At 47.5% G+C, this 12179-nt stretch overlaps 1 protein-coding gene across 9 annotated transcripts in view; it reads right to left on the reverse strand.

Moving 5' to 3' along the window:
• The window catches only part of mical3a (microtubule associated monooxygenase, calponin and LIM domain containing 3a), a 44913-nt gene continuing 32734 nt past the window's right edge, over positions 1-12179 (reverse strand). For 2 of the 9 annotated variants that reach the window (XM_079345999.1, XM_079345998.1), the window contains exons 17-28: positions 11294-11395; positions 8526-8636; positions 8015-8077; positions 7748-7861; positions 7527-7631; positions 6978-7091; positions 6334-6447; positions 5378-5485; positions 4899-5085; positions 3590-3684; positions 3310-3409; positions 2-270 (exon numbers count right to left, since the gene is read on the reverse strand). In XM_079345999.1, the coding sequence (XP_079202125.1) occupies positions 65-270; positions 3310-3409; positions 3590-3684; positions 4899-5085; positions 5378-5485; positions 6334-6447; positions 6978-7091; positions 7527-7631; positions 7748-7861; positions 8015-8077; positions 8526-8636; positions 11294-11395 (1419 nt within the window). In that variant the 3' untranslated portion in view covers positions 2-64. Of the gene's footprint in view, positions 271-3309; positions 3410-3589; positions 3685-4898; positions 5086-5377; positions 5486-6333; positions 6448-6977; positions 7092-7526; positions 7632-7747; positions 7862-8014; positions 8078-8525; positions 8637-10926; positions 11011-11293; positions 11396-12179 lie in introns of all 9 variants that reach the window. The other 7 variants (XM_079346001.1, XM_079346000.1, XM_079346005.1 and 4 more) reach the window with 5 other exon arrangements.

A 12179-nucleotide genomic window follows, 5' to 3' on the forward strand; every position in this document is an offset into this window, starting at 1 on the left:
TGGTGCACGGCCGGTTCCCTCACATTGATTTCGATCCAGGATGCTGAACAACAGTGTGGCGTCTTTACCTGGAGCCCAGCTCGTCAGCGTCTGTGGCCTTGTCCAGCACGCTGCTGAGGTTGTGTTCTGCCAGCGTCTCCTCCGGCACCTCCTCCAGCTCCTCCTCCCTCTGCATGATGGACAGACGGTAGTTCTCCAGCTCGATGCGCTCCGGAGTTCCCCGCAGACGTTTGGCCAGGCTGGGCTCCTGCAGGCCGTTGACCTCGGGCGCTGAGGTTTCACGAGCGAGCGCAGGGGACATCAGAGGTGTCGGCAGGTTGCGGGGAGAGGAAATAAAAAACACACACAAAAAGAGAGAGAGTGAGGCAGGAGCAGGAAGGAGTGAGACACCCTCTGTGCAGTGCAGGAAGCATGCAGGACTAAACGTGTCGCTGGATATGAACCCGACCCGAACTCGTCACCTGTGTCGCTGTTTTTTAAAAACTACGTAGCGTGTTAGCGTGCACAATCAGTAGCATCAAATCCATCACACATCCAGCTATGACAGAAGCATCTTCTTTTGTTAAATTCACTTTTTTTCACAAGTTTGTATCGCTAAGGACAAAGGGACAAGGACACACCGACAGAAGATCTACAACTGGATTTATTGCATTAGATTAAACTCCTACAGCAGATCCAACAAACACATTTAAACACTGGTTATTCTGTCGTACTACAGTAATATGGGAGTGCTTTGCCTTTTTCCCATCCTAACAAGCAAACCTTAAAGCTGCTTTTTTCCCTTCTTCTTGTTCGTCTTTAACATCTACATTTTTCTTCGTGGAATGGATCAAAATCTTTTTACTCTCGATGTGTTTACACTCCAATCATCAAATTTGGAAACAAGCAACCTCGCAGATGAGACAATGGATGTGCAAACAGAAGATGATGCTGATGATGATGAATGTGCTCAAACTGGTTCATTAATTTCTTTTCTTTTTCTCAGTGAGAAAAAAAAAAAGTCATGAAATTACGATATTAAATTCATGAAAATCTCGTCTGTCGTTTTCTTGTTCAAAATAAGACCCGACAGACTGTGAATATTGACGGAACAAGTCAGAGTGACGTCATCTATCTGTTCCTGCAGGGGGCGCTAGAGGCCCATCGATGGCGGATGGTGCTTGAAACGCTGACTCAGCCTAACTTTCAGTCAACCTAAAGACGGGCTGAGAGCTGAGGCGGCTTTTTAAGACTCTTGGCGAAGCGTTACATCGCGCCCGCCTCACATTCAGGTCATACACGCGCCGGAAGTCCACCTTTTACAGAGAGGTGCTACTCGTCCGTCCGGTCTCCATGACAACAGCTGAACGTTACTTTTGACTGCATGTTTCATGTTTGAGATCATATTTAACCCGATCAGACGCCTGGCGATGGGGATGTGGTTACGAGACACAAAACTACAGGGAATAAAAGGCAAGAAAGCAAAGAAGCAACGGTGACGTCAAGAGCGTCTTTCTGAGAACGTTGAAAAATATTCAACTTGAGCGCTCAGAGTGGCTGCACGAAAACTGATGCTAACGCTCTCTGCCCGCTGAACACAACTGAAAAAGTCCAAAAAAAGGACAAAAAACAAACAAACAAAAATTCATCAAATCAAAACGGACGTGTTCTGAAAAGTCCCCCCGTACAGTGTGAGCCCGAGAGGACACTAACTAACCAGGCTGTGAGAGAATGGGTGTCTATGTGGCTTCCTGTGCTCCTGCAGCCTCTAGTGGACACTCAATGAACTGCAGGATTTTTACACTTTCTCATCAGCTTCCTTTGATTAAACAGCCTGTGGTCTTTGTTTAGCTTTTTACAGACTTACGACAAACTGACCTTCTTCATTGCGTCACTGACATCGTGTCAAAGTTACAGTCCAATAAAAAAACTTTGACTTTTATTTGAACTTTTAATGAGTCACGTAGTCATGATGCATGTTTGTTTCAGAACGCTGTGATGTGAATATTTAATATAACCTACAAGAAGGAAAGAAAGTTATCTTTTATTTTCCTAAAATCTTAAATCAATCGTGCATTTGTTTACAGCATTCACTTCTTCATAAGGAGCCACTGAAAGTCTAACAAAACTAAACATGCCACGAAACGCAGCAGGCCTACACTTCACTAGCTAGATACCTGATCTATATATTAAAGATCTATACTCTTTACCTGCCCCTCCTCTTCAGGTTTTCTAACATCTGACTACAAAATGCAAAGCAGTAAACGCAGAAAAGATGCACTAGTTCATTTTCCAGCAAAACACAAGCGGTTCTTAGCAGCAGTGTGTCGAGGTGCGAGGGATGCAGGAAGACGGGGAGAACCAATCACAGGCACTGATTCAAGCGCTGGTCGAGCTCGCAGATTTAAACTGCTCTGATAGGAGGGGGAAAGGTAAAGCTTACAAAAGCACTTATACAGGTAAGGTGGGTTTCAGTAAGTATTTTTTTAAGGGGGGGGGAGGGGGGCTAAGGGTGCAGAAACAGCTTACAGAGAGAAAGAAACACATCACAAGCAGGCTCGTAAAGAAACAGGTGACAGAGGAGGAGGAGTCACAGGCCACTCGAGGTTACAATCACTGAAGAAGAAAACTTGGCTTTTCATTCAAAACACAGGCAGCTGCACACTCAGCTTCAGATGCGTGACTTTATTGCTAAATGCCAATTTGATCACCAATATTTAGAGCTGCAACATGTCATCTGAAATCTACGACTGGAAGCTTCACAGGTGAGTTTAAGAAATAGTTCAAACTGCAGCCTGGAGAGCTGAGCAGAAATGAGTCACCTCTTTTTTTATTTTAAACACAAAGCCAAGAAAAATAAATAAGTTCAAGATGCACCATTCCTTCTGCTGCCAGAGCAACCTGCGTCTGCCAATCACAGGTCGTGAAAAGGCTGCTGACCGAACGTGGAGGAATGCTGCATCTTCAGGAAGATCAATCAATCACTGAGACAGAGGATCACAAGATTTACATGAACACTGTGCAGGCTCAGTGAGTCTGTCCCATCCCACTCACATCAGGAAGCCAAGATTCAAAAGGAGGTAAGGAACGGGGAAAAAAAAAGAGGAGGGACAAGAGAGTCATGCTAGAGGAGGCTGAGCAGGACATTGATGGAGAAACAGCAGAGGAGGTAGATGCAGTAGGTGCACAGGAAGGGAGAGTCTAGGGGGTTGTGCGCCACCTGGTGGCAGGTCCAGGAGAGCGTGCGGCGGAGGGTGCGTAGCGGGACTCCAACGCCCCTGGCCAGACGGCCGGGGACGGCCGTCACAGCAAGAGAGGAAAGTGGGGTACCTGAAGGCGGGAGCTCGGCCGAGGAGGCTGCTGCTGCTGCTGCCATCGCCCTGCCCGGAGCATCGACGGTCGCCGTGGGAGATCTGGGTTCCTGGTTCTCCTGCAAAAGGCGGACAGACAGGTGGTAAGACACTTTCTGAAGGTCAAAGATCAAAAACAACATGTACAAAGCCTCAATTCTCTTCTTAGAGGCTCTTCATTTGGATTATTTTCTTCTTCATAATGTGCCCTTCAGTCTTGACTTCCACCAGGATCTCCTCCACTGAACCAAAGCAGGTACCTTAGCAGTGATGGGAGCCGGCGAGGGAGCCGGCCTCTTCCTCTGAGCGTAGCCAGACAGACGGTAACAGTAGTGGGGCTTGCAGTAGAATTTCCCTGCAGGACAAAGAGACAGAAAGAGACGTGAGAAAATCAATAAGGAAATAAAAGAATTCAATATAATGGATAGAATCTGCTGCAAATTACACCTTCAGGAGTCCGTCGACTCTTTCTTTGTCCCTATTAGTGAACCGAGTGTTTGTCTTTTTAGATTTAAAAAACGTCTCCGTCTATCTCGGCTCGGATCAGCGGTGGGTTTGAGTCCCACGGCTGACGCTGAGAGACGGCTTCTTCTGTCTCCATGAACAATCTGTCGCCTGTCCTTGGACACAATGGACGAGACCAAAGATATCGGATCATGTGAATGAGCTGGCCTCTGGGGTCGTTTAAATGGGCGCTCTGTGAGGGGTTCTATTTACACTTGATGCTCTTTCGTCGACTCATTTCATTTCTTCAGGCAGCTGAGAAAAGTCTGCTTTTCTTCTCTTTGTAGCAGAAAAGATTCTGTCAAGGTCGACGTGTTAACGACTTTCCTGCGTCTTCTGCAAACGTACTCGGCTCGTCATTCGTGACGCCGTGCTGGATTATCCTGGCATCTCCTGGTTGAGTCATTTACTGCATGCTGACATGTGCATTCAAATTCAAAACTGTCACTTGATAAGAAAGTGAACTACCGAGCCACCAAAGGTTCAAAAATATGAGGAAAAAATAAATAAAATAAACAGAAATCAGTTTGTGAATCCGTTCCGACAGTTTACAGATCAGTGCACACGAACATGCAATCTGGGGACACGGTTTGGTGATCGGTGTGTTTTAAACAAACTGTGTAATCCGTGCCCACAGATTGCATCTGCAGCGTGCAGACCGTGGTAATGGATTCACAAACGGCCTCTTAGTTTTGTCTGAGCCTTCGTACGAAACATCGAGGTGTGAACGTAGTGATGTTGTGTTCGTACAGCCGCCTGTGCTGCGAGCCGGATGGTGACAGGCTGCTTTGGTTTGGCTGGGCGTAAGCAGAGGATCTAAGGGTGTGGTGTGAATGGTGTGTGTGGCGTGCAGGACCCAGTTAAAATCTGATTGGCCAACCCAGGTGTCACCCCAAAAATTCCAGACCGTGACACATTCCCAATATATTCCACGTTTTTGTTAGAGGCAATTTTGTTGGAAATTGGGAAAAGAGAGGATTAGGGAATGATGTATAAGGTGTAAGTTCTGATGTTTAGAAACGACAGGATAGCACGCAGAGAGATGCATTTCATTGGCCGTCTCACCGTCCTCCACGTCGAAGGCGTAGGACGACAGGCGCAGCGTGGTGCCGCAGTAGTCACATTTGAAGCAGCTGCGGTGGAAGAACTTCCCCTCGGCACTCAGCCGCTCCATCACGTACACGCGCTTACGGCAGAAGAAGCAAACGTCACTGCCCCCGATGTTGACCGGGAACTCTTTCCTGAGCGAGCCCTGTGGAAGGATACAGGAGTGATGAGGTCTGAGGAGAGGCTTAAACACATCAATGATTACGTGGCTCGCACACCAGGCCTCTGTCAAAGCCGATCCATGCTACTGATCAGTGGTCACTGACAACGACACAATCCCAACGTTAGCTACACACACTTCTACAGCTAACGGGAGGTGCATAAAGGGTTAAACTGGGACAGAGAACTAGCACATCACTGCATCAACAACAACAGCGCCCTCTGGTGTCGCTCTGTGCAGCCACATGCCTTCGACCCTTTGAGGACAGCAGGCTTACCGAATCCCTCTTCTCAGCCAGGGGTTTAGGATCTTCCTGAGACTGAAGCTGATTGGCTAACTGCTCAGCCAATGAGCTAACTCCACCTGTGTACATCCTCACATAGCGCTGTCGACAGCATACAGGGGGGTGAAAAAACAAAACAAAAAAAAGAAGGAAAGAAAAGGTGGACAGGCGTTAGAAAATGATGGATGAGGAAGAGAAGGAAGATGAAGGAGGGGATCACTGAGCACACCAACACCACAGTGTGTCTGACAGGATGTTTAGACGTCACATAGCAATGTGTTCATGCTTGGTTGATGGAGCGTTTCAGCAGTGCTGGCAGCGCCCGTCGAACTCCAGAGCTGATGAAATAACTCCAGTTAATATTTGATGGTTAAAGGGTTCCAGTGTGCAACGAAACAGGTCCACGTCACACACACACACACACACACTCTGTGCACGGTCAGGACAGACATCTGTATCCAACAAGCTGTCTGCATGAATCCTGAATTAACCCTCCACAGGATTAGTTTTCCATCTTTAATATAAAGCTTTTTAAATCCTGCGTGAGGAGAGCGGAGGTCAGGTGTTACACGAGGCAGCTCTCAGTCGTGCAAACTGTTAGTGGGGACGAGCTGCGAGCAGATCCTGCAGAGCTGCAGGCCTGCTGAACGATGGAAGATGGAAGCTGTGCTCGTCAACATGGCGGTCACACGAGATGACTTCTGACTGCTTTGTGACGTAACAGTGTGGAGTTAAAGCTCACCCAGGTGGGAGTATTGTAGTGAAGTGATCGCTCTGCCGCTGACTCGTCACAAAAACAACTCAATTAAAATCGGTGCAAATTAATGAGTTAGCGTTTCACCACAAGCGGACCCCTTTAGAAACCATGACGATGGGCTTGCGTTAAAGAACCAGTGCAGGTGTGTGTTAGCGTCACCACAGTCCATTCGTCCCCGGCGTGAAAGGTCTACCTGTCTGAACGTGTCAGAGGAGGAGGAGGAGGAGGAGGGGGGAGAGTCAGGGTGAGGCTGAGCTCGGGCCAGGTGCCACTGTTCCATAAAAAAACGTGACGGCTTTTTCAAAGGCTCCACCGGAACGAAGAAAAAGGAGAGAAGTTAAATACTTTTCTTAAAATCACACGACAACCATCCGCCTCTTTCCCCTCCAGCATGCAGGAACACGCAGCGTCCTCATTCATCTCATTTCACATGTGACATGAGTTCTTCATGTCTCTCCTGAAACATCATTTTTCTAACCTCCAGGTCAAAGGTCAAAGAGTCACTGTGAACGTGTAGACGAGAAGAGGAGATAAACCTTTCTACTGCTGTGCAATAAACCTGACTGTCATCGTTATCAGAATATGAGCAATCAGTTATCTACTTTATTAAAGTTGATATATAAAATAGAGGCACATGTGAGTGTCACATGGTGAAGTGTATTTTTTAATAATGTGAGACCTTTAATCATGTGTGCACTCACTTTTTTCATCCAGTATAGTTTAAAGTTATTCCAACTAGCTTCATGTAGCTAAGCTAATGTTAGCACGCTAAACCAGTCTTTGCTCTGCTGGTCAAAGCTTCCTGAGGCGGTGTGTGTAGCTATGTCTGTGTTTCACCTGAGGTCCGGCTTTCTTGCCCTCCAGCTGAGAGGCGAGCTGCTCAGCCCTCTCCTGAATGCTAAGCACATATAAGGGCGTTTGACCGTCGGAGTGCAGAGGCCTTGTCGGCTCCTGCAGAGAAAACGGATGATTCAAAAAAAAAAAAAAAAAGACGAGAGAAAAAATGAGGTCATGATGATGTGGTTGTTGCAAAAACAAAACGTCCTTCCCTCCATAAAAAGCCTGTGCTTGTGGTGGAGGACTTGGATGTTTTGTTAGTGATTATTTTCATCAGTTCAGTCAGTCAGACTTTAAATTATGCAGCAATGTGAGTGTGGGTGAGTAAACTATGAACGCCTGCCCTTCAGCCTGAGAGGCTTTCAACAGAAACATCCAGAAAACGACAGGCTGGAGTTTGATCCATTCAGGGAGAACAAGGTCTCGTTCTTAAAGAGACACTGTGTGTGTGTGTGTGTGTGTGTGTGTGTGTGTGTGTGTGTGTGTGTGTGTGTGTGGAACAGAGGCTGACGTGTTTTTAGAGCCCCCATCCTCAGCACCCAACCTGACCTTTCTGGAGGAGTCGGGGGAGGAAAGCGGGGAAGCTGGACTGGCGCTCGGGCCTCGGGATAACGTCCACTGCTCTAAAAAGAAACGGGACGGCTTTCTCTTAGGCTCCGGGGAGAGAAGAGGAATTGTGGGAATTAGACACTAAGCACCCATGAATGTGTTCTTCGCTTAGAGTGTGAGCTCAAAGAATGCACCGGACGACAATCATGCAAGGTGTTCACCTTTGGCGCCCTGTCAGGTTTACCCTTAAACTTTGAGATCAGGCGCTCAGCCCTCTCCTGTATGCCAGGTATGTGAACCGGTCCAGGGTCTGTCAGCTGGAGCCGAGTCCACTCCTGCTGAGGGAGCGCTACTTCAGACTTCATGAACATTTTGGATGCAAAAAATAATAATAATCTGGCTTTACAGCTACTCCACACGTGTGTTTTTTAAACACGAACATTAGAGTAAAACATTTGTGCACACACACACACATGCGTTTACTCTACCCCGTGTTTCACAGGCCTCTCGTAGTACTCGAGCTCGTCTTCCTCTGGACTTCTAGACATATGCTTGAAGGCAGAAACACACACACACACACACACACGTAGCGTATCAGCACTTTGTTTTGGCTGGATGTGAACCGAGTTGGAACAAAAGGAGGTGTTGAAGCTCTTGTTTTAGAACAGCTTGTTTTGCAGATTCTCTGACGGCGCCCGACAATAAGCAAAAAAAAAACTACCCAGCGTCCCCCGAGTGTGCCTTTATTTACACGCCGTCACATCTCCGCGACACACACCCTTTAGCATAACAACAAGCTGCTCTTCTCATAATGACACACACTCTACTGTTTCCTCTCCAGGAAGTTCATCGGGGAAATGCTGTTTTTTTTTTTTGTTTTCCAGCTCCACTACTCACTGCACAGGTCAATCTGAGGAACAAAACAACTACACACACACACACAAAAAAAAAAGGCTCTTGGGGAGACAAAAAGAGACGACACAGCAGACTACGAGTCACCTCTGAGTGGAGACAGAGCGAGGAGGTGGAGGAGGAGGAAGGGAGCAGAATGGTTTTCTTTGGGCAGCTCCGAGAGGCCGAGCCGGACAGTTGGTCTGCACCTCCTCGGGCCTTGAGAGACGAAGGAACAGGAACATGAGATTCAGCAGGAGGTGATGAGAGTCAACACGCTTCAAGCTCCCACTTGTTGTAGGTCATGCTTCATTTTGATTGGCTCGTGATTTTTAAGGGCTGAAATCATGTGATCACACGCTGGGTTGTTTATTTGGTTAATAGAATTAGTGTCAGAGACAGACTGTAAATATTAGCGGACACAGCCTGAGTGACATCACACGTCTGATCCTGCAGGGGGCGCTGAAGTCCAAAGCTGGAGCTGGAGCTGAGGCGGACCTCTACATGGCGCCCACCTGTCAATCAACCTCACGCCTCACTCCTGATACGCCAGGCGTCTTTGAATGGGCGTGTACTGTATGTGACCTCTGGGGGCTCTTGGAGCCGGACTGCTGATTTTTGCTCTTCTGCATCAGCTTAATCTTTAGCACTGGAGATTGCCTCTTGGTGAAAATTTTATTTCCTGTCCTGTTGTTGAGCTCTTATAATGGTCTAATCTGCAAATTAAGTAAAGTGCAGAAAAAGGAGGGAGAAGCTCAAGAAGCTAACGACAAGTGCAGCATTTAACTCATGAATCCAGTGTGTCCTGTGTGAATGTGTGTGTGAGTCCTGACTGTCTGCAGTGAGGGAGAAGCTGGAGTCCTGCTGGCTGTGTTGTTGTCAGAGCTGTGTTTACATGGCTCCTCCCCTTGTGTATAAAAGCTGTTTGAGTCAAGAAGAAGAACATACTCACTGATTGTTTAGAGGTCACGTCAGAGATTTTAGATCTCGCTCATTCTGAATCAATTTACATGCAATATGAAAGAGCGCTAACGTTAGCCCGTTAACAATGCAGGACACGGGCAGTTGCAGCTCGAGCAATGGACAACTTTAGTCCGCTACTTGCACTAAACTTAGTACGGACGAGAGATGAGGCGTAGGAGAGCAGAGGCTTCAGAATCGAGGAGGTGTGTAAAAAAACATCTGCTTGTTTTGGTTTCATGCTGCAGCTAAAGGGCGACACCTACTGGATCAATAAGTCACATACTCTTCCTTTAAAATAATTTAAAACAAAAAAAGATTCCTTGACCTTATTTGACTTTATTTCGGGAATACTTCTTCATTTGAGGTTGTAAGGCTTTAAAACTAAAGGAGGAATTCTGCCTCTACTGGTTCAAAGAAGTATTGCATGGTGTATTTTTAAACCGTCTGTATTTGCATTGATTTTTAACGATACTGCTCCGTATTGTTACCTCTCCATTGATCACCTCCTGAGGCTGGAGGAGCAGGAGGGTGCATCAGGAAGCATCACACCTTCAAGTCAAGCTGGTGCCTAATAAACAGCTACTTTACTGTTTCTACTTGGACAGTGAGTTCAGGAGGGAAAGTGGAAGGAGAGCTCTAAGGTCATGACAACGGGCACCAAGAAAAGAGCGGGAAGGTAGACGTCACACTTCTGTTCACGTCTTCCTGGTTTGTGATGATTCCTTTAAAGCAGCAGCAGCAGCTGTAATCCTCCCCAGATCATCATGTTGATCATCACTGCTTCATGCTACGAGCTAACGTTCATGCTAGGTCCTGATTTGTCCCGTGTGACGCTGTATAGCTGCACACTTTAACCTCTGGACGCCTATTGTCGCGAATTTGCATCAAACCGCTTCCGCTCCAAATGCAGCCAAGACGGCGTCTGCATTCCTCCACTGCTTGTTGATGCACTTTTAATACATCCCTCGGAAACTTTTGCAAGTTAGTCATAGGAGCAGTCGGCGACAGAGCGACATCATCGATGTGCTATTTTTTAATGTAACATCTATTTTACGTGCTGTTTCCAAATAGATGTTCTCAACTTAATTTAGCATCGACTTGAAAGCAGAAACACACGTTTAAGAAAAAAAAAAAAGTTAAATTAATTGGAAACAAATTCAGGCGTCCAGGAGTTTTAACCTGAGCTACATTATTTTCTGTGTCATGCATCAGACTCGTCCACACTCTGAAACATAAAGAGGCGGCCGTCTGTTTGCATAGTTTGAAGCTGCTTTGTGTCACGTTCACTGACGTGCTGTCATTGCCTGTCCCACCGTGTGTTTTCACCTTTCTCACACGAGCGTATTGGAAAGGTGTCAGAGTCACACGCACTTCTTTTCTGGATGTGGTCCTGCTCACTGAAGCTACCTTCCCTCCCATCTTTCTTCTGGATTTGAAGGCTAATCCGTTTTCACCTGTGAGGGAGGGAGGGAGGGAGGAGGAGGGGGGATCTGGAGCTAACGGGATGTGGGAGGACTTGTTGGACTACCTGGGTATCTAGGCGTACCTGCTCTCCTCTGTACGGCAGCGTCTGACACTTGATCATTTCTTTGTAGCGGATGCTCAGCTGCTCCTGCTGCTGTGTGCGTCTCTGAACCGGGACGGGAGAAGCAAGCGGGACAAACCATGATGGTTGTGCAATCTTATGTGTCTCATTTAAACACACACACACACACACACACACACACACACACACACACACACACAAGCTGTTAACCACACAGCTGCAGCTGTCGGGTTGATTCCTGCTGATCTACAAAGAAGTTGAGCTCAGACTTTCTTCCAGGACAAACTACGAGCTGGTGCGGTTAGACGGTTAGACTAGTGGTTAGTCTCTAAAGGGGACGGTGAGCTGGGCCGGTTCCTCTCTTTACCTTTCTCCAGGCGGGGACCGGGGCCAGGCGCACTGGCTCTCTGGCGGGGGTCTGGGGCGGGGACGGGGGTAAAAGGCGGTCCAGGTTGGGCAGAGAGTCCCCCTTTGTGGTCAGGTAAGGATGAAGGAGGCCAGTAAAAGAGGCCATGCAAGGCGTCATGCAAGAGTCGAGGATGGGAGGGAGAGAGATGAGGAGAGAAAGAGAGAGAGGGAAGTGAATGATGGAGCGAGGTCACGGAGGTCATGAGGAAGTGACAGAGTCAGAGGATCATGCTGAGAGCGCTGACGTCACACATGAAGCAGCTGCTGCTACATGCATCCTTTCTCACTCTCTACAGGTTTGTCACCACACCAGGAGCTTTAATTAGGATACGATGGCGGCCTGAGAATCAAACGATATCGATACCACGGCAACAAGAAAATGACCGTCCTGGCTCCAGACACTGTTCATGAAGCGATGTTTGATTTCTAACCTGCACACTAAGAAGAGAAAAACTAACTGTTCATTACAGCCCGACACAAATGGGATTTTTTGGGTCAGTTTTTTCCCCACCATCTCTCTCTCCTGTCTCTCTCTCTCTCTCTCTCTCCTGTCTCTCTCAGTCTCTCTCTCTTCTGTCTCTCTCTCTCTCTCTCTCTCCCGTCTCTCTCTCCCTCTCACTCCCTCCTGTCTCTCTCTCTCTCTGTCTCTCTCTCAGTCTCTCTCTCTCTCCTGTCTCTCTCTCCTGTCTCTCTCTCCCTCTCACTCCCTCCTGTCTCTCTCTCTCTCCTGTCTCTCTCTCTCTCTCTCTCCTGTCTCTCTCTCTCTGTGTGTCTCTCTCTCGGATTGAAAATATGGACGTGTATCTAGAAATCCAGACAACCTTTACTCACTCCTCACTCCCTGT

The sequence above is a fragment of the Symphodus melops genome (assembly GCF_947650265.1).
Source record: "Symphodus melops genome assembly, chromosome: 6".
Classification (NCBI taxonomy): domain Eukaryota; kingdom Metazoa; phylum Chordata; class Actinopteri; order Labriformes; family Labridae; genus Symphodus; species Symphodus melops.